This window comes from Protomyctophum bolini (assembly GCF_963924005.1).
Source record: "Protomyctophum bolini genome assembly, chromosome: 5".
NCBI lineage: Eukaryota > Metazoa > Chordata > Actinopteri > Myctophiformes > Myctophidae > Protomyctophum > Protomyctophum bolini.
Window position 1 is genome coordinate 37,572,052 of NC_137866.1, and position 23,205 is coordinate 37,595,256.

At 43.1% G+C, this 23,205-nt stretch overlaps 1 protein-coding gene across 1 annotated transcript; it reads right to left on the reverse strand.

Moving 5' to 3' along the window:
- Window positions 1-1,869: 1,869 nt before the first annotated feature.
- On the reverse strand, window positions 1,870-17,496 carry LOC308315435 (NFX1-type zinc finger-containing protein 1-like; the record flags this gene model as incomplete). Its single annotated transcript, XM_080763401.1, has 17 exons — window positions 1,870-4,311; window positions 4,775-4,870; window positions 5,176-5,286; window positions 5,843-6,010; window positions 6,108-6,240; window positions 7,136-7,275; window positions 7,584-7,804; window positions 8,634-8,757; window positions 9,144-9,293; window positions 10,377-10,507; window positions 10,788-10,910; window positions 12,170-12,414; window positions 14,216-14,319; window positions 14,465-14,644; window positions 14,880-15,223; window positions 16,609-16,816; window positions 16,969-17,496. The coding sequence occupies 17 exons, from the start codon at window positions 17,494-17,496 to the stop codon at window positions 2,137-2,139; spliced, it is 5,181 nt and encodes a 1,726-aa protein (XP_080619527.1). The 3' UTR covers window positions 1,870-2,136.
- Window positions 17,497-23,205: the final 5,709 nt, after the last annotated feature.

The following is a 23,205-nucleotide window of genomic DNA, read 5'->3' on the forward strand; positions in this document are numbered from 1 at the left end:
TGCTTTAAGTCAATTGCTGCTCTGCTGCTGCCAGTTTTGCTTCCAGAAACAAATGTGGACACATAGCATGCCATGCATATCTCTCATGAGCCACACCTTTGTGAAATACAGGTTGCAGTCGTAGACATAAATACGTAGAGACACTGCATCGCTCCAATGAACCAAAGAGGTATCTCTATTGGCTCTTTTCAACTAGAGTGCAGTTGCATAACCTGAAACTGAATCTGTGAAGGTCTGTGAGTTTTGTATCATGGGAAGCCGTTTAGGGCTTAACTGAATAGTCAACTTGTACATTATATGCACTTCACTTGCACATATACTTCACGTGCACATACATACATATTGGTACTTCACTTGCACATACATACATACATACATACATACTTCACTTGCACATACATACATACATATGTACATACTTCACTTGCACATACATACATACATATATACATACTTCACTTGCTATACATACATACTTCACTTGCACATAAATAGTTCATTCGCATATTAAATACTTCACTTGTACTGTACATGCATACATACTTCATTCACACATACTGTATACAAATACTTCACTTGTACATACTGTGAGGGCGCTGTTCTCAATACAAAGAGACACAGAAGCCAAGTTCATAGTTCTAGCCAATATGGCGCATTTTGGTTCACAACAGAGAAAATGGAGCATTCAGGTAAGTGGTTAGCATGCCATAGGGAATAGTCTCTTTCTTTTTCAGGGGGGACAGGGGGCCAGCGAGGATCCAAGGAGGTAAGTGGGTTAACTTAGATTATTTCAATAATCGCAACTTAAGCATCAAATAATAACCCAAATTAATGAATTTCTTTCTAGGATGGATCGTCAACAGGTAAGTGAGGGGGGGGTTCCTTCCTCAGACTGTACAGGTAAGATATGTGTATGGTCCAAGGTTTCATTCATCTAATTTCTGGCTTATGTATGCGTGTGCGTGCTACTGTATGTATTCTCATATATCTCATGTTTCACCTATCTCACTACTTTTTAGTAAGAGAAATCTATGAAAATCTGGGAACTAAATCGATCGCATTTGTATTTATTTTTCCTTTTCACAGCTGGTCTATAACAACGCTATAATTTCCATTACACCATAAGCCTGAAAATCAGCTATTTTATATCATCCATAATTCTTCTGACTATAGTTTATTACAGCATATGAACAGTGTTTGTCGCTTAATCCAGACAGATTTCAATGACCATATTCCAGTGGTTTTCAACCAGTGGTTTGGGGACCACCAGTGGCCCTTGAGAGGGTTCCAGGTGGTCCCCAGCTAAATGGAGAGATGGTAACCATTCTTATTAGATCTTTAACTCTTGAGAGCGTATTAACCCATTGATGCCTGAGGCCAAATCTGGGAACACCTTCTAGGGCCTGACCTAAGGTTTCTGAAAACCTTCAAATTCTGATGATTTTTTTTTTAAATAGTTACGTTGCTACATGTATAGCAATAGCTGATGAGACACAGAGAGCGCGGCCGGCATCAAGGGTAGAACAACGTATACGTTACACCAGGCGTCAATGGGTTAAACCAAATGGACCCTGATGGGTCCATTTGATTTCATTTTACACTAGTCTACACAAAAACAATTGTTATTTTGATCAACGTTTCTGTTATTTCTCCTATGGTACCATATCAATACAGCATGGAATTGTGGACAAAATCTTATCCAACTACAACAAAATATTCTTTAGTTTTAGGTCTGTGAGTAAAAATCTCTTCAAATGGTGGTTTGTGGCTTAAATGCTGAATAAATAATGGGGCCTTGATATGAAAAGGGTTGAAAACCAAAATATTTTTTTATTTCTGTGAACGTCACAGAATGCATATTAAAACAATTTCTCTCAGCATGCAATGCCAGAACAGGATATTGATCAATACAAACAAGCCAAACAGCCAACAGCCAAACATATCTAGACAACAATTATATGCATAATACTATAACTGTATTAAGGCCAGATGGGTATCAGGTATCAAAGGTCAGGCATAAGGAATGAAAAAATAGTCCCCAAAAATATAAAACGTCAATGGTGGATTCGAAAGTCTATGTTGCTTGACTTCAGACCAAGCAACGTATTGTGGCCCATTCATCTGACATCTTTAGGTTCAGTGCTCAGTGTCACAGTCAGGGCAGTGCTCACTCTCTGCTGCCCCTTCACACTTGCTTATAACATAGACATGGCCTTTATGGCATCTGTACCAATGGTCAGGTTTCATCTGTATGGCTGAGACAATCACCTTACTGTGTTGAAGCATGTCCTCCAGACTCTCCAATGCCTGTTTTACTTTAGTGTGTTGAATCATCAGTGTGTTGTCATCCTGAATCTTAAGTGCCTGTTTCACTTTGTCTTGCGGACTTGGAACTTCTTTGACTAACAAGTTGAAACGGATGTTGCGGTCAGCAGAGAGGATCAGCTTCTTCAGCTCATGCTGTAGATCCCAGACCTGCTGGTCAGTGAATTTCTGCCTCAGATCGAGTAGCCACATCACAAACTTCTTAAGTCTCCCCTCAAAACGGAGTGCTTGGTTACCAGACATTTGCTCCTTTTGGATCCTTTTGAGCATTTCAACTTTCTCAAGGAAGGCCATCTTGTTTTCCAGGACAGACATGTCCTTCATCATGAGACGGGAAGCGCTCAGTTCCACTGTGATGTTCATGTAGTCACTGTTTTGAAGCCCCCTCATCATCCATTGGTTCTTCAGGGTCTTCTTCTTCTCTGCAATCTCTGTTTGGCACCCACTGAGCTTCCCCTTTACTTTCTCGATCTCAGTCAGAATGCTCTTGATTTGGGTTCCATAGCGGAGGTTATTTCGAATTGGAGTTTGACACTCAGGGCAGTCCTTTAGTCTTATGGCCACCTGCTTCCCTTCATTGTCACCCATCCCCATGTGTGAGTCAATGGCTGTTGATTCAATGATGTGTCCACAGTCTTCTAATTGAACGTACAAATCGGTCCTGGTGGTGTCCTCAGTGCCAATGATAGTTGCATCACAGATGCGACATCCGTTTGGACATTTCTCTCCACAGATGCCTATGCAGGCATGGCCACAGTCAAGGATCTTGTCACAGGGCTGGACACAAGGTGGACGATCGCATGGCTCATGGCAAGGCTTACTGCACCTCTGGTGAGGGCACTGCCAAGCACAGGGCTTAGTGCAAGGTGTGCACGGATGTCCACATGGGTGCTTGCAGTTACTGTGGATGCAGCGGTTCTCACAAGGCCTGCGACAGGCAGCGCAATCAGAATCGCATAGACCCTGGCACTTATGGGAGCAGATCAGAAGACGTTGGCACCGTTGGGCACAAGAGGAGTGGTAGTGTCCCTGGTGGCAACTGTGGCAACTACCAGTACAAGCATGCCCACATTTGAGCATCTCCTGGCATGGCTCCTGACATGCAAACGTCTCTGGGTCTTGGTGGCAAGGAACCAACTGACTATGCCCACATTGGAGCATCTTCTGGCATGGCCCCTGACATGCAAACCTCTTTGGGTCCTGGTGGCAAGGAACCATTTGTTTGTGCTGGCACTCTGGTATGGTCTTTTCAACCATTACTGTGCACTTATCGGGGCATGGTAGGTAGCACACGAGTGGGCACTTGTGATTCAAATCACAGAGAAATCTTGTACATTTCTCAGGACACTGGTACTCTTTATGCTCAGGGTCACGAGGATGGCAGTACAATGTGCAACGGTGGCCACATTCCAAACTGAAATCACAATCTAGTGTGCAGCCTCCCTCTGGAGCTTGTTTAAAATGTTCAGCACAGGAGGCCTCAACCTGATGGTCTGGATGATTGCGACAGCAGAGGGTGAGGGCGGTCCCAATCTCGCCCTTCTCCCGCAAGGTACCGAAGATGTCTGCCCACAGCTTGACTCTGCCCAGCATTTCGCTGTTGCAGATGCAGTAGAGAGCTTTCTTGGCCCGCGACAAGGCCACACAAACGCGGTTGGGGATGCTCAAGAAGCCAACCTTACCCTCTGCATTGCTGCGGACCAGAGATAACAGGATGATATCATTCTCTTCCCCTTGGTACTTGTCCACAGTCTTTACATTAACCCCCTCAAAGGACTTGGAGGGCATGAGTTTTCCCAAACAGAGAAGCTGGGCTGTGTAGGTGGTGAGGATGGTAATCTGCTGCGGTTTGTAGTCCTGTAAGAGAAGGTAGCGGCACAGGGCAACTACAAACATGGCCTCATGCTGGTTCTGGTGACTCTTTCCATCTCTCATGTTTTCTTCTGGATAAGTGTGCTCCAAAAAGAATAGATTGGTTTTAAGGCCCTGCAAAGCAATCATTTGTACGATTTATTTGTCATATTCAGTGTATGGAATTATCTTATATTCAGAATATCTAAATGGGGGGACGGGTTAAATGATGCATTTTGAAACGGTTTTCTAAAAAACCTAATATTTGTCATATATCGAACTGGAAAAACATGATTTTAAAAGGGTTCCTGGCTAATAAACCTTACATGCCTTTATAATTTCCTTGAGCCTTCTATAACTAAAAACACTTTCAATGTTTTATTTATTTCTTAAAATAAATAGTTTTCTATCTTTACTCAAGGGGCCCGTCGCAAGTTAATGATTAATTCATGATTTTTTGTCCATGTGTGGTGTGCCAACTAAAAAACAACTTAATAAGTCTTCAGGTAGGCATCAAAATAATAGTAGTAGTACAAGTATGCGGTGCTGGGGAGCTGAAATGCTGTGGGAAGGTAGTGGAGATGAAAATGAAACGCACCGTGATGTCTTCGTGGGCCATGACAGAGGGGTGGTTCTCCAGCTCAGGGTAGATGTGTGGGGTCAGGAGGCACGCAATGTTTGGCTTCATGCGATGCTGCAGGCATACAAAGACCAACATGAACTGAATGCAAACGCATACTGTCAGTGTTGAAAAAGTTACAAAAAAAACGGTAATAAACTACCCATTACAGTTACTTAAGTAATAAGTTACTTTAGTTACTTTCCAACACACTGCATACTGTACACACACCTAAACATGGCACAACTCTAAAGTAACACATACAGTTATGCATTGCCTTCAAATGCATGATTGAAAGCTTCCCCATATTATTATTAAATGTTTCATGCATAAATGAACGTCAATGACAGTTTTGCTGATTTGTGAAACAAAGCACACACCTGGCTGTTGAGTCTAACGTAGGGTAGGTTCATTCTGATCAGCCTCTCAAACATGGACACCTCCAGGTCGTAATTCCTTCCCAGATCATATACTGTAGCACTGGGCCGCAGCTGAGAAGACAGTATAGGAGATAATATAGGTCGGAGATCACTGTGAAGTTGCACGCACACAGCAACCGCTGCCATCTCCATTATAAAAATAAAATGAAAAACAGCAGCTGCTATAAATAAAACTATCTTACAAAGTAAGTGTGTGTGTGTGTGTGTGTGTGTGTGTGTGTGTGTGTGTGTGTGTGTGTTTGTGTGTGTGTGCGTGTGTGTAGTGGCTAGAGCGACTCAATGCGTGATAGACCCTCAATGCAGCCACAGTCACCACACAACACTCGTGTAGAGCAGCTTACAATGCAGTGGGTGAGATTACAATTACAAAAAGAAAAGAAGGAAAGTCTAAATGCCTTGTTTGTGCAGACAGTCCGGATACTACTTTTTATTTTTATTCTTGCAATGAAATTATTACTAAAGCCAGTTTTCATTATCTATTCCATGTCTGCTTCGCATCGGGGTGAACAACGCCCCTATACTCTGATATATGCCAATATACCATGGCAGGTTAGTGACACTGATGTGTGGGTTTAACTGACAGACAGTGACAGTGGTGCTTCCTGACCTGCTGGTGGTCTCCGATGAGGATGAGGTGCTCACAGGCTGCACTGAGCGCAGTGATAGTGTGGGCCTCCAGCACCTGTGCAGCCTCTTCTACAATCACCAGCCGTGGCTGCACTTCCTGGATCAGATTACGGAACTTGGCCGCTCCCGTTGTTGTCATACCAATGACCTAATGGGCAGATAGATTTTTCCATTTTTAACTCTGTCTATAATGAACATAATACTACTATTACATTACATAGATTTCAACTAGTATTATAGTGTACCTTGGCTCTCGTCAGGACATGGATACGTTCATTGCGTTGTACATCATCTAGTCGATCCACCACACGCTGATAGGCTTCTGCAGGCCGCAAGGCTTTGCTACGCAGTTCCATCCTGTAGCGTGCAACCCACAACCTATAGACAATTTACAATTTAGGCATTTAGCGGACGCTCTCATCCAGAGTGGCTTACAATAATCACGGTAGTCACATACATCAGATGCAGAGAGACAGGGTTTCAGACAGGGTAGTGCCTCAGTGAACTAGGATCATAGGTAAACCAAGAACCTAGCATCAGTCTAAAATACACTATAAAAATAATAATCTGTACGTTGAAACAATAGCAGGAGACCAGGTAAACAATGAGCCTAGAATCTGTCTAATATGCTACAGTATCTAAATTCAACATTGTGGCCAAGAAGACAACAAAAACCTAAGTAACAAAAACATGATAACATGTCGTCAAATCTAGACATTAGCATGAAACGAGCAGAACGTGTCAGGAAGTGGGTACGGGGAGAGTGAAGTGCTAAGGGGTGGAGGGTGAGGTGGAGTCTGAAGTGGGTACGGGGAGAGTGAAGTGCTAAGGGTGGAGGGTGAGGTGGAGTCTGAAGAGGTACACAGACAGTATGGGGAGAGTGAAGTGCTAAGGGGTGGAGGGTGAGGTGGAGTCTGAAGAGGTACACAGACAGTATGGATGTATGAAACAATAGTAGGCCTATGACAGCACTAAGCCTCATAGGTGGACAATGACAGTGTCATGGTTTTATTGTTTACTGGTTATGTAGTCTTGCGTGGCCAGACTGTTGCCTCTGTAGTTCCGGACTCTAGTCTATATAGCATTCGGAGAGCATTGTGGGATAGTTGTCTGGCTACGCGAGTCTACTGGTTATGCATTACCCATTGTACCTGCTGCCAGGGTAGGCTGTACCCGTTGTTACCCAACGTACCCAGTGCAGTACCCGCAGGCATATATACTGTAGGCCTACTTGGGATCGATAAAAGTTATAGGGTTAGAAAGGGAGCCGTACCGATAGAGTCTCCATCTGTCTGGCAGACTGAGGAGCCAAACATCCAAAACGTCTTTCTCCTCTGCTTCGGTCATGTCCGTGCCCCGGTCCAGCTCTTTCCTGATTCTGTCCCTCATTTGTCTCCTCTGTTGTCGTTGCTTCTACAGTATGTAAGCAAACAGGTGCATGGCAAGGTTTGACTTTGAACCCACATTAATGACATTGGCTCAAACCTAGGAAAATGTTTTATCACCGTGTGATGGACAATAACGTTTTCCATTTAAAATTTTGAATCTTTCTTCTGCACTGTAATTTCATTATCTTCCTATTTTACACTATGCCAGTAGAGCCTTAATCCTACCTGATTCATTGTGTACTTTTGGGTAACATAATAACATAATATGCTATTATTATTGGTCAAATGTGCAATGTTTATGTAAGGTATATGGCACCGCTTGTTTTCCCTCACCTCCCAGCCTTGATCGCTTGGCTCTGCCTGTCGTTCAGTATGGTCAATTTTCAAAGCCAGCATTTGCACTTCAAGTGCTGCCATCATGCTTCTCTCCATCGCCTCGTCCCGCTCGCTTCTGGTGGTGTGGACGTCTTCAAGGATTCGATCCGACTGGATCCAATGGGCCTCCTCCATGATTTCAATCATCTCCTCACCCTCCACTGTAGCTCGCTCTGCAGCTTAAATGAACAATACAATAAAATACAACTATTAAGATTACTCTTCAAATTCAAATCTGTTTTCAGATCTGCCTTTACAATGTATTTCGAAGAAACACCTTGCCTTTCTTTAGCTTAACCCATTCAAACCAGATGTGTGTCAATATATAACGTGGCTTTTCAAAAATAGAACATATTCAAGCTCACTTTGTTCCGTGCTATGAGCTTGTATATCTCCTATTTTATATATTTAAAAAAAAAAGCTAATCTTTGAACATATGTTAAAGGAATTTTTTTAACTCAAATCTTTGCTTCTGGGTCCAAGCAAAAATATTTTGAGATGGGGGTCTGCGGCCAAATACATAAATTACAATTTTAGGTGGTCCATGACATGACAATGTTTGAGAACCACTGGAAAGTGGTAGTTTTCAGAAAACTGCTAGGATTTAGAAAACATATTTGTAGAATCTGCCTCTTCATGGGTAAAAGCAGGGGTGCCAAAAAGGTAGATTGCGATCTACCAGTAGATCACATACTGTAGGCTGTGCAAGTAGACCACATGACATGCTCCTAAAATATATAATATAATAAAAACTATTTTTGGCATCCGTCACTTGAATTACGGCGACTTGATTCATTGACTTTGATTTGATTTATTTTCAGCAATGGGATAATATTTTTGGGGGTGGGTATCTTGTTGAGTTGCGGTTAAAAAGTAGTTCTTGAGTCAAAAAAGTGTGGGCACCCCTGGCTTAAAGTGAAACTTTGACTGTTCTGATGCGAGGAGTTAACTTGTTGTAACATACAACAGATTGTGGACTATAAGGTGGGCTCCACTTTAAAACCTCACCTCCATTTACAATGGCCTCCTCTGTCGCCCTCTGCTGGAAAACAGTGGAATCAATGTCCAACCACTCCATTATGGCAGAGGGATTCTTCTTCTTTTCACCACCGCCCTCAAACCCATCCTGATTCTAAGGAGGAGGGACATTACACAAACAGTTAATGGCAAGCCATGTTATTTCCTGACAAGACAATTGTTTTGGCCAAAGTAGATGTGGCCTGTTTAATATCCCAATACCCATTAGCAGTTGTGTTCTTTTTTTTTTATATATATTTTTTTTATCCCACGATTTTGTAACCCATTTTTCACCCCTGTGTCAATCATCTAATGTGATCCTGGGCTCTACACACCCTCCACCAACCTAGTCCCCATATATGGGGGACAAGGGGAGAGCAACGGACTTGAACTCATGCTTCCTTCATGCCTGAGTGTCCAAGTTGCTCCTTTACACCTGACAGGGGGGAGTTTCCTCCCTGTCAGGTGGCAGGGGGTTTCCCCCCTGCCCGCATTACTCACAGGTACAGTTGAGCGGCGCAGGCTGATCCAATGTTCCCTTGACATGAATGTCTGTAGGAAAGCCTCTTGGAGGATTCCTTTCAGACTGCAGCCCAGCTCCACCACCAGAGGCCTCATCTCATTTTTCACCTTATCCAGCTCCTCGAAGATCTGAAAGAATACAAAGACCCTCGGTGCACAGAAGCAGTGGTTCTCAAAGTGGAGCTCAGGGGTCCTTGAGGGAGTTCCAGGGGGTCCCCAGAAAAATGAGTTGATACGGTACATCATCAAGATACAATTTAACTGTATTATATGCTTCTGTTATTCAAGCTCACGAGTCGCATCTTGGCACGTTGTGAGCTTGTAGATTGGATATTTGTTTTATTTGTAATATGCTTAGGATATTGTGTTGGGTTGCATGTATATGAAGAAGGAACAATTGCTTGCCTGTAGTTCATGGAGATTTTTTATGTCATTTTATGAGGGTTAAACTGGTATATTGTGTATTTGTCATATGTTCTTTCGATACCCTTTGACATGGTGAAGTCCAGAATAATTACCTCCAGCTGAGTATAAAAGGCTCGGCTACCAGGTGATAGGACATGGTGAGAGAGCTGGACACTACCATGTCACCTGCCTGTCTCTTTGTCCCTTTTGCCATCTTTTTTAATTTTTCTGTGGTGAATAAATACACCTTTTGGTTGCACCTTACCAGCAGCTCTGTACTAGTAGTAGTTCCAGCTGCTAATTGGTTAGAATGGCCCAATTCATTGTTCTTTAAAATCTTTTTAGTTTTTGGCTAGGTGGCCCAGCCGTCATTCAATCAGGATAGAGATGGGCCTTCCGCTAATCATGATCGAGCGGGGGCGGGCCTTGGTGTGCGTGCTGATGGCCTGTTGCGTGTCCCCCCACTGTAGTGCGTGTATGTGCACATCTTGTTACCAGGGAGGACCAGGTTTTTTTTCTCCAAATCACCCAAAATACTGAATGCTCCTTTAATTGTGATACCAATAAATAGGAACTTAAAATATACTGCGTTAGTGCTATTGAAGCAAGCCAGAACACAATTTATTGATCATTAAAATGAATATGAACTGTGTTCACGTTCATTTTAATGACCAGTGTTAACTGGTCGGATGGGTGGGCCGCGAAAGCTGTCAAGATTTTCAAGTGGATAATGATCCAGAGAATGTTGAGAACCACTCATTTATTTATGTTAAATAATTATCAAATAGGTTAATCATTTTCTCACACCTCTTTTTTTGCAGAACGGAGGTAGCTCGGCACGTCTCGGGTCAGCTCCCGAAGATTGAATTCCATCAGTGCTTCACTGTCGCTCCGGCCTCCTACTCTTACAATGCCCCTTGGCAGAAACTTAAGGATACCTGTGTCACAGATAGAGGCGGTAAAGTCAATTATTTATATAGAAAGCGCCTTATCAAAACAAATAGGTGTAAATATCACATTAAGACAATAGACATTGTTAATTTGTTAGCCATTTTAACATCCCATCCCTAAAAGCTCATGACAAAGATCATTTTTGTCTTGCATTGTAGAAGATTTCTTCCGTAACGGCCCTCGATCAGTGCTGTCACACATCCATTAATAAGTGCAAGTAGAATTTAATGTAGTTGTAATTCAGGACGTGGACGGTGAAAAACGTACCCTCAAGGAACTGATCCAGGGCGTGGTTAGTGTAACACACCACCAGCAATGGGGCACCACTGCTCCAGAGATACACATTGGTCAACAGAGCCTGAGCAATCTTCAGGCCCACATAGGTCTTTCCTGGAGACACAAGATGCGTTAGTGTCGTGATAATAATAATAATAACTTCATTTGTATTTGTATATTTAAAAACAAGTTTACAAAGTGCTACACAAACAGGCAATTCAAATAAAATAATAAAATACAAAAATAATGAAAGACAAGATAAAAAGCAGAAACTGGAACTGTTCATTCAAACTTATTAAAAGCCTTTATATAATAGTTTTTTTTAAAGTGGACACTGAAGTGGTCTGTCTTAGTTCCAGAGGAAGTTGGTTCCACAGCAGTGGAGCCCTAGCAGCAAAGGCTCTGCCACCTTGCGTCACCAGCTTTGTGTTGGGGGGGGGGGTCGAGTAAAACTTTGGCTGCTGATCTGAGGTTACGGGAAGGTATGTGCGGGGACAAGAGGTCGGAAATATATGCAGGTGCTAGTCCATTTAGTGATTTAAAAGTTAATTTTAAAATAAATTCTGTACATGACTGGTAACCAATGCAGTGAGGCGAGAACAGGAGTAATATGGTCATATCTCCTGGTTTTTGTAAGAACTCTAGCTGCTGTGTTTTGAACTAGTTGATGGATTTTTTTGAGTCCAGAAAAAAGAGAATTGCAGTAGTCCAGATGGTTTGTGACAAAGGCATGAATAAGGGTTTGTGCATCGCTGAAAGTTATCTGATTTTTGCAATATTCCTGATTTGGTAGATGGCTGTTTTCGTGATGTTAGTGAAGTGCTTTGAGAAGTTTAGAACAGAATCAAATAAAACTCCCAGATTTCTAGCCTCAGGGGAGCACTGTAAGCCATGTACATTTAAAAGCTGGATTTGGTTATCTCTGTGGGATGATGACAAGACATGTAACAGGAAGCAAAAGAACACTACTACTACACATTTTAAATACAAGTTACACATTTGAAACATACTGTAGTGTACAGTACATTAGGCTTCAGAATTCAATGATTGAAATAAATGGCTTTGTAAGTGCTTAGATAGTATTTTAGTGAATGTCAATGAGAAGCAACCATTGTAATTGCACTGAGCAGTACAAAATGTTTTATAGCATCCATCTGGATTTACATTATCGTTGGAGTTTTAAAAAAACGACAGAAATAGTCAAAAGCAATGTGGCAAGTTGACTTAAACCCTGTATACTTGGTCTCACAACAGCGAGAAAAACTAAAGAAAACAAACAAAGAAAAAAAACTGTTTCATTTTCACCGATAATGAAGAAAGGCTAATTAATTTGAACTCAGGCAGACCTTTGAGAACACCCTGCCCTGCCCTACCAGTGCCAGGAGGTCCCTGTATGATGGCCAGTTCCTTGGTGAGGGCCAGCTTGAGGGCACTCATCTGAGACTCATCCAGTCCAAGCTCCTCCATTGTGGGCCAGGCCTCTGGCTTCAGCAAGCTGAACATCCGCGGCCGAATGCTGCTGCGGTGCTCAGGGTGAACAATGGCTGACAGGTTGTATGTACTACTCATCTTCAGATAGGCTGGGGGGAGCACATCCATGTTGCAGTCCACGATGTTCCTATAAAGGTGTTAAGAGATTGTTTATAGATTATACTATATTAGATTATATTCACCATAATTCATTATTTGTCATGAAACAAGACTACAAGGTCAATAGCAAGAATAACTATAAACTATAACTATAAATATTCCGTTAAATGTCTGACTCACGTGGATGTCAGTGTCCACGCTATAACGATCACGAGTGGTGGATCATAATATCATTGTTGGGATCGTTTTCAGTGATTTGATGAATGATGGAAACACTGACAGCCAAATAACATCCATCCCAATTTAGAGGGTGTCAACTTAAGTTCAACATGTTTACACAACGTTAGTATGGATGCATCATTATCGTTAGTTATCATTATAGTTATCATTCATGGTGTATACAGCCCTTAAGACCTGGGGCTCCAATTTCATCGCCGGCTTTACCCGCAACACGGCCCGCAATTCAGCAGCTGCCCGAAAATTACGAATATAGGAGCGTTCTGTCCCTTAATGGTATTTTCGTCCAGCGTCACCGGCTATCTTTTTTGCCGACACCGGTATTTGCGCCTAGAGGTGTGGTCATGGGTGTTTAAAAGCACCCTTTTGGGAAAGCATTTTAAAAGCACCCGTAAACCGTATGCCAAATTAGTTTGGTAAAGAGCAGCGCGCACCGCGCCTCAATGGAGATGTCCACGTAGTGTAGGCTGGTCATCTCTCCTTATTCTCCTATGCATGCATCTCTTTGTAATTTTCATATAATCAGTAGAAGTGAGTGCCTGCCACTTCCTTGTGTTTATATAATTGTATAGTCAAAGATGTTATTTGTGCCATGCGTGCGGCGTGCGCGATTCCATTTGCTCATTCAGTTCATCACCAAGCAGCAAATGGGGTTAAATCGATGTCTAAATCCGAACTTTCCTTTTCGCTTCATACCGTTCCGTAGAGACGGCCTACACGCACGATCTATATACCCAATGAAAGCCCTAATTTACTAGTTTACATAGAACTTTGAAATTAAAAGAATTAGGTTTGAGCAAGTTGTGATTCAATGAAAAGACGAGTGTTCTTGGCTCTGTGCGGGGTGGAGGAAAAAACGGCACGAGGGGGGGAGGGGGGTTGGGGGGGTGCAGCACAAGTGAGACTTCAAGGCAGCATGTAACCACACCTATGCATAATATAACGGGTAACCGAGGTGTTTTAGGGATTTAGACAGGTAACCAAAATACCAACTTTAGTGGAGGAACACCCCTTCCCCACTGCTAAATCCCATAACAGAAGAATAGACGAAATTGGAGCCCCTAGTGTCATCATAGTGCTCAACTGGCGCAGTCAGACAATAACTAACCAGCAGTGTTATAAGTTGCATGCAGGCTCTAACACAATATTGTGTAAGCACTTCATTCCCAAGTATTGATCTGCTGTGACTGTGCCATTCCTGTCACAGTCAGGGTGACGAGCCAACAATATGCAAGTTTGATTATGAATGACAGCGTTACACTGGCAAATTATACCTCTCACACATGTGTGTCACAGTGCCCAAGTTATATATAATGGAGTTCAACTTTTATTTAGGGATGCTAATTTAGTACTTTTTTTCCTTCTCTGACCGATACCTGACTCTCATTATTAAACATTGATAGTCAAAATGAAACAAACTATTTAAAATTGACACACCTGTGACAATCGGGATTCAGTAGCATATCGAAATCGGCCATAAAAATGCCATATCGGTATCGGATTGGTCTCAAAATAATCCTGATTATTTTAACAGCCCTGTCCATAAATTGCCCTGTACGCCTACAGTATGTCAGGAACACATGCTCACATACCTCTGGAAGGGCAGGTGGGCCTCCTCTTGCTCCTGCAAGCCTTGTAGCACATAACGGTAGGCCTCAAAGAAGGCGGTTGTCTCCACCATCACGAAGCGGTCCGTCTGTAGGATCAGGCCATTTTTGTTAGTATCTCGGTGAGTACAGACAGTTTTGGACATTTTTTCCCAGGGCGAAACATTGGCTTGCGCCGGACCTGCATGATATTAGTGGCCATTAAACACACTTTACAGTTCCAGACCATGTCACCTGTATTGTCCCCAACTTGTCTCTGCTCTCCTCAGTGAAGATAAGCTGGACCCTGCCTTTCCGCAGGTCTTTGGGCTCACTATCTGACACCGTGGCGTACAGGAGGGTCTCAAAGTTATCACACGACAGACAGACCAGGGAACCATAGATTAGTCTCTTAGAGTTCTCCCATCGCACACCCTGTTGGGAAAGTGTGTGTGTGTGTGTGCGTGGGTGCGTGTATGCGTGTGTGTGTGTGTGGTAGATGGAGTGTTATTAGTTATTTGGTTTATTACGAATGGAAAATATACAGTACATTTGCCGAACAAAATCGAGGATTTACTGCAGACCAGAATTATACAGTCAGTATTATTGCTGTTATCTATCCAATATGAAAGCATATGAAGAAAACACAGAAATCGACACAGATACTGACCTTAAAAGGCTGAGGGTCAAATTGAACAACGTAGACTACGCCCGCCCGCGTACACTTTGGCTCCATCAGACTGGTGTCACGATACACTGTGATGTCATCAGAGCGCATCCTCCTCGGCGGGCTGTCATTGGCCATTTGTATCTGGAGTAGTTCCTGGATCCCCTCACGAAGCGGTCGCACAAAGTCCTCTCTCAGCAGCCGGAAGTGAGTGTCGAGGTACAGGTGGCTGCTGGTGTAGGGCTGAGAAGTGAGATTGGGTCTAAGGAATGGCCTCTGATCCCCGTGTATCTCCTCAGGTGTGGGGTAGATAGGCACGTTCCTGAAGTTCCCCTGCTCTTCTCCACCTTGGATAGGAGGCATGGCAAAAGTGGCCATAGTTTAAAATTATGATCATATAACAACTAGGCCTGTCAAAGTTAACGCGTTATTAACTAGTTAATTTACAATCCTCTTAACGGCACTATTTTTTTTGACGCGCGATTAACGCACTGTGAAGTTTGACAGAATGGTTGAGAATGTGAATGCAGGCAGTCAGTGAGCCCCGCCTCTCTCCCCCCCCCCCCCTCTCTCTCTCTCTCTCTCTCTCTCTCGTCAGCCTGTGCGCACTGCCACTGTGGGCTCACTGGGCTGGGGGAGTTGAGCTGTGAGCAGTGCACTCGTCAGTCGTCAGCTAGGCTGAATGCCTCCTTTGGACTCGTTATTAATTAATTTGCTCCACAATGTGTTAGATCAGAATTGGGCAAAAGCAAAACTCTGGCCGTTTTGGTTGATAAATATAGCAGTCAGTTGTAAAAGCCTGATGCTACACAGACCATGCTAATGCCCAAGCCAATGTTGACTGTCAACATTAGCTTTAGCATTAGCATGGTCCGTGTGGCAAGCTGAGTGACATAGCATGACTGCGTGCTTGCAGGAGAGAGAGAGAGGCAGGGAAGGGGGCCGCTCGTCTGGAAGTGTGTGTGTGTGTGTGTGTGTGTGTGTGTGTGTGTGTGTGTGTGTGTGTGTGTGTGTGAGAGAGAGACTGTGTGTGTTGAGTTGAGTTTATGATTTAGTTTCTCTCTTCCATGGCATTTGCAATAAAGCAAGCATTCTCCCATATTGATAAGAGTATTTCAAACTTGAAAAGCAGTGGTTCTGAACCAGTGGTGCGGGGACCACCAGTGGTCCCTGAGGGGGTTCCAGGTGGACCCCAGCTAAATGATGAGTTGGTAACCAAATGAACCCTTGTAAATCTTTAACTCTTGAGAGTGTAAAATGAAACCAAGTGTGTCCATTTGGTTCAATTTTACACTCAAGAGTTGAATAATTGTTGCATTAATTACTTAAGTTAATTTAAGTCTACACAATTAGAAAACATGTTATTTTGATCAACATGGCCTGTTATCTCTCGTAATGGTACCATTGGCCAACATCAATACAGTTCTTTAGTTTGGGTCTGCAAAGCTAAATGTCATCAGATGGTGGTTCCGTGGCTCAAATGCAGAATAAATAATGGGCCTTGATACGAAAAATCTTGAAAACCACTGATTTAAGGTGTATTTAGAACGGATAAAAAATATGCGATTAATTTGCGATTAATCACAGTTAACTATGGACAATCATGCGATTAATCGAGTTAAATATTTTAATCGATTGACAGCCCTAATAACAACACCAAACTACTGAAATGTTACCCGCCGTGCAGGAGTATAGCCGTATGAATATTAATAATGTCCTTCACCATACATACCATGGTTCTCCCCACTGGTGTTTATAGGTCTCCATCTGTGTTTAGAGTCGCTCTCCCCTGGACTCTTAAGGCGGCTGACCAGGTCCTGGATCTCCTCCAACTTCTCATCCGTCTCCGGGAGGACATCCATTCCAGATACCTTGAGGTCCCTGATGGAGTTTCGAAGCACCATGACCAGCATGGAACTGTTAGGGAATGTTTTGAGCACCTGGAAATGAGTGAATGGGAATAAATGCATGTATTTTATTCGGGCATTTCATCAAAGCAAACTTTTCTTGATCATTTTTGAATGGAAGTGAGTCATGACGCGATCTTAGTTTTAGAAAATGGCTTCTCTGCTATTGGTAAAAAAAAAATTACCTCTAAGACAACAGCCAGGATGTTGTCCAGATGGTGTGTGTACTGTTTCCTGAGGCCAGACTCTGAAGCCATTTGCGCCACATGATGTGGCAGTGTGAGGCGGAGGAATTCGGAGTCTTTCACCATGCCGGCCAGGTGTCGCCGGGTGCCCCTCACTCCCCCTGCCTGGAAGGCCTTGCATAGGACCGAGCAGAGGAGTTGGACAAAGTCCTGACCCATGTCTTTCTCGTTTAGCAGGGCTTGCAGAGTGGCGATAGAGGACAGGGTGATGGCCACCTCGGATGGATTCTTTTCCGATAGGTTCTGTAATATTTTGAAGGCATTTCGAAGACCACCATCCCTCCTCTTAGCAGAACTTGAAGCCCCCTCATTCCTGTTGTGTCTTCCACCATCTTTTCTCCTACCACCACCGCTGCTGCTTCCTGCTCTCTCCGCACCACTGCCTCCTCTTCCCCCAGACCCCGCTGCATCCCTACCTCCAGATGCACCACTGCCGACGGCTGCACCTCTCCCTCCGGCTGCATCCATACCTCCAAATGCACCTCTCCCTCCAACTGAACCTCTCCCTACAGCTGAACCTCTTCCTCCAGATGCACCTCTCTCTCCAACTGAACCTCTCTCTCCAACTGAACCTCTCCCTCCAACTGAACCTCTCCCTCCAACTGAACCTCTCTCTCCAACTGAACCTCTCCCTCCAACTGAACCTCTCCCTCCAAATGCACCTCTCCCTCCAAATGCACCTCTCCCTCCAAATGCACCTCTCTCTCCAACTGAACCTCTCCCTCCAACTGAACCTCTCCCTCCAACTGAACCTCTCTCTCCAACTGAACCTCTCCCTCCAACTGAACCTCTCCCTCCAAATGCACCTCTCTCTCCAACTGAACCTCTCCCTCCAACTGAACCTCTCCCTCCAACTGAACCTCTCTCTCCAACTGAACCTCTCCCTACAGCTGCACCTCTTACTCCAGATGCACCTCTTACTCCAGATGCACCTCTTCCTCCAGATGCACCTCTCCCTCCAACTGAACCTCTCCCTCCAACTGAACCTCTCCCTCCAAATGCACCTCTCCCTCCAAATGCACCTCTCCCTACAGCTGCACCTCTTACTCCAGATGCACCTCTTACTCCAGATGCACCTCTTCCTCCAGATGCACCTCTCCCTCCAACTGAACCTCTCTCTCCAACTGAACCTCTCCCTACAGCTGAACCTCTCCCTACAGCTGAACCTGCAGCTGAACCTCTCCCTACAGCTGAACCTACAGCTGAACCTCTCCCTCCAGCTGAACCTCTCCCTCCAACTGAACCTCTCCCTACAGCTGAACCTCTCCCTACAGCTGAACCTCTCCCTACAGCTGCACCTCTAACTCCAACTGCACCTCTAACTCCAACTGCACCTCTACCTCCAACTACAGCTCTTCCACCGAAGCCATTACCTGAAAAAATAAAAATTATAATAATTAAATAAATAAATAACAACAACAACAACAACAATAATACGCTGGCGAGACAATAGCCAAATTGGCTACCCGCTTTGAATGCTATCAACTGACGTGGCTAATTTGTACACTATAACGGTTGAGGAATAAGTATTGCAAAATCTGTCTTAAGTGATTCAAAGTGACATTTATTACACGTATACGCCGATGTTAATTGACAGATGTGCTCATGGCAGGATCTTCAAGGAACATAACATGAGAAAGCAGGACACAAGTATTATATTGTCCCAGTTCAACCCACCCAGAGAGAGAGAGTGAGAGAGAGACAGACAGAGAGACTCGAGAGAGACAGAGAATGAGACAGAGAGAGAGAGAGAGTAGAGAGAGTGAGACAGGCAAAGAGGTGAGGGGGAGAATGAGAAGAGGAAGAAGAATGCAGGGAGGACCCAACGCTATCTGTGTGCGAAGACCTTGACAAGTTTCCCAGAGTCAGAGAGAAAACATTAATATAATTAATTGCACAGAATAATGATCAACCTTTATATGAAAGAAATGCTAAATCTTAGTGATTATAATTGGTTGAAGACATGCACAGAACCAACACAAAGTAGACAGGCCCTCGAATAGCCATTCTGGGGTCAACATGACTTGATCTCAAGGGGCCCTGTAGGTGCTATATGAAGCAAACACAGTACAGTAAGATGGAAATTCTCTGTCACAACCCATAATCTGTCCCAACCCATAATCACCAGTGTAGGTTACTCATCAAGACCATGCAATGGAGCAAGTAGGCTATACCTGAGCCTACTTGGAAACACGAAATGACTGCCACCGAAGCGAAAACATCATGAAACTGACTCACGTGGCCAGTTAAGACTGAGGTTAAGGTTAGGGGACTTACGTGTCCGGTTAAGACTGAGGTTAGATTTAGGGTTAGGGTTAGTAATAATAGTCGGACAACGCGACCAACTCCACGTCGAACAATGGCTGACAACAACAGCATCGCCACTCCAGTAAAGCCTACTGACTCCATTAAATGGTCTTGATAAGTAACCTACTGTGATATAATAACACTCGAATCTGCTATATTGGGACTGGACTCAGGGGAGGTCAGGTCATTTTGTTTACCAGTGATATTAATCACATCTTTTGTGTGCGTTTTTCATACTCCACCTTGGTGAGCACATTAACTACTGTTTTTCCTAACCCTAACTCAGGGATGGACTGACAGTAGTCTTAAATTGATTGGGTCTTTTTGTGTGCAATTATGCAAACTACTCTCACATTTTAGAACAGTATATTGTTGATTGAAAAGAACACCAAACAGTTATGTTTGTTTTCTAGTATACAAAAACTCCTGTTCATCTGAAACCCATTGAATTTAGTAGTTTGGGAGATGTTTATCTCGTCAACTTCTGAATTATGTTCCATTGTTGATTGTAGTTTCGCAGGGAGTTCTACAATAATAATAATAATAATAAGGGTAATAATAATAGTAACTAAAACTGCACTCTTAAATTTAAATACTAAAGTCAGGTTATAACTGGCTGTCAAAGGTGACGTAATTACGATACGTTTCAATATTGTTTAGCTAACAGGTAACGTATGTAAGTACGGCAAGATTGTCAGTACTATACTGGGGTCGGCTGACAATCTTGCCCTGTGCCCAGCAGGTTCAGCCCTGATTTTGCTTTGCTCTTACATCTTGTATGGCTGCCATGGTCAGGTCTCTCCTCTTCCATATGCCTCTCAGGGTGGATGGATGTCTTTGAAATGTAGGATGGTCACATGGCATGTGCTGTGTGGGAAAGAGAGGACAATGAAACTCAACATTTAAACATGAAAACCAAAATCAACAAAACCTAAATGACACTGTTGCAAAGAAAAAAGTCTCAGAGGGCAAGTACAGGTCATGCCCACACAAAAGTAAATTATATTATTATAAACTAGCGACAGTTACTTTGAAAACCAGAATGAGTGCAACTGCTAATTGTAAAAAGGTTGCATTGTTCTTCATGGATAGAATGAAGCTTGCTTGCTCTTCTTTCTACCAATAGAAACACACAAACTGTGTGATAAAAAGCTGAAATGTGATAAATGTGAATATGAACTGCAATAAAATGAAGCATAAGAATCAATTAAATCAATCAATTCAACAATCATTGACTGCCTCTGGCCCCATTTAGACTGCAGTCACAGCCCGACCTTTCACACTACTGTTTGCAAGTGCCAAGTGACCATGCAGATCCGATCTGTGTGTTCAGACTGTCAGACAAATCTAGCCTGAATCAGAACTGTGCCACATCCAAAATGGAATCGGATTTGTTTACAATAAGTCTAAACGCAAACAAGTCACATGGAATCCGATTTAGATCAGGTTGTTGCATTAGATCTCCTGAAATCACATTTGAATCAGATTTGAAACCACCTCTGAATGTGGCTCAAGTCACATTGGAAAACATCAGATTCCATGTGACTTTGTATGTGACCTGTCTGCATTTGGACTTATTTAAACAAATCAGGATGTGGCACAGATCTGATTGAGGCTAGATTTGTCTGCCAGTGGAAATGGGGTCTTAATACCAAACCTTTCATGGTCAGTGCAATGAAGGCTGTTAATTGCAACAGGGGCAAATATATTACTGTATGTTTGGAGCCAACAGGAGATTGAAGGAGCAGTTTTAATCTGCTCAGCAGATTAAAGGGAAGGTTAACAGACTGTGGTAGGCATGGTACCAAGTACCATGCAGTGGCACGCCATTTGGCAATAATATCTATCTGGCCCCGCAAATCGTACGGTACGTCAAATAGAATAAATAATCTACCACCAACCTAGTATACGTTTTACTTTTTAGCCACGCTGAGCGTTAATGACAGGCACACACGACGACCATAAAACCAGGCATGATCTAGCCTCGGTCCCAGGCTTACTTATCTGCCCAGGGTGGACATGATCAGGGTGCACTGTGCACCTGAAATCAATCAGGTTATAATGTGGACAGAAAGATACAGTGAATTATACTTTCATTGATGAAACTGGCCGAGTAGGATTTGCATAGTTCTATTTTCATTCTTAATGTTAATGCCCCATGATCTGTCAGTGTCAACTTTCCTCGTAGACTTTAGGATGAAAACATTTGTCATGTTGAAAACACCGCTGCGTTTCCTTTGCATTAAACACTGCCCGTTTCTCAACTCTCTCCATATTAGCCCATATTAGCCATATGGTGGTTTAACCTCCGCCTGTTTTACGCTATCGCTACATTTACATTGTAAACGTGTACATAAACATTCAGATTTCAAATAAAGTACTCACCACGTGGGCCATGGTTTTAGAAATGTGCTGCAACAGCGATTAGAATTGCTGCATTCCGCGTTGTTTAATAAATCATTTTTATCCGAGCTGGGTTTTTTTTGCCATTGGCTTTCAACTACGCGCCCCTATTGGTCGGGAGGAGTGTGGCACTCTGAAACACTGGGTGTGCTCGATATATTGGTCCGCTGACCGCACTGCCAATACAGACTAATAGGCAAGTACGCTCCCGGTGTGAAACTGTGAGTTTTCCGAACGCACCCCGCTTGAGAAAAGTAGCCGGGGCGTTCGGATAAAAATGCCTTTTATTAAACGCGGAATGCAGCAATGCTAATCGCTGTTCAAGCAAATTCCTAACACCCGTGGCACATGTGGCGAGGACTTTATATTTGAAATCTGAATTTTTATGTGCACGTTTTCAGTGTAAATGTAGCGATCGCGTAAAACTGGCTTCATGTTGCGTCATGACTGTCATTATGACATAAAACGTAGGCATATACAAATAAATAAATACAAAATTCAGGTCTATCTATCTCCATATAAGAGACCTTGAACAAGCAATGACCTCATATGAAAGAGCACTTCTCATATTCAAAAAGGAGTATATGCTGTGTTACTGTTGGGCAGATTTTTTAACTTTTAATTAATGTCCTCGTGTGAGATCCAAGTATTAAAAAAGGATTAGATATTAGATATAGGCCTATAAGGCCCTATAACCATTTATATGCATGCACATGTAACATTATTACACATACAGATCATTTTAAATGTTGTAAATTCAGATATTGGTGGAAAACAGCCTACAAACTCTCAATGCTGGACCAGAGCTGGTCTATATAGCCTAATTTAGGGACAGTAGGCTAATCAGCTCATTCTCTTCGCAGATGTAAGGCTGGGACCGAGGCTATCTCTCAGTCCCTTCATTACGTGACGTTTTTCATTGCTCTCTTCACTTCTTAAATATTAACTGATGCTGCAGGCTATAGTGAATGCCTAGCCCTATATTGCCTACAAATAAAAAATAAATTGAAGCCACTCACCTTAATAACCAGTAGGCATGGCTATGTGAATATCAGTCAGTAAGATTCGTGACAAGAAAAACGAACCGTTAGATCCTCTCATGTGTTCATTAAGATCATAATAGAACCCGTGTCCCCTCAGCAACTGCCAGGCCACGCCCTCTTTGTTTATAGTTTCGTTTCTTAGCCTACAAAGTCTGAACTGAAGAGTGGCTTGAGACATCTTGTTAATGTAGATGAGTCACTCATATCTGGCTTGCTTAAGACATTGTGGCTTACTTGAGACATCTTGTTAATGTAGATGATCGAGTCACTCATCTGGCTTGCTTGAGACATCTTGTTGTGATTTGGCACTAGGCCTATATGAAATGGCCAGGATGTTGCCCATTTGTTGGTTGTTTGATGGTTTATTAATTGACCTGTAGCCTAGTGTTTAACACATTTTTATTATTATTATTTTGAATAAAAT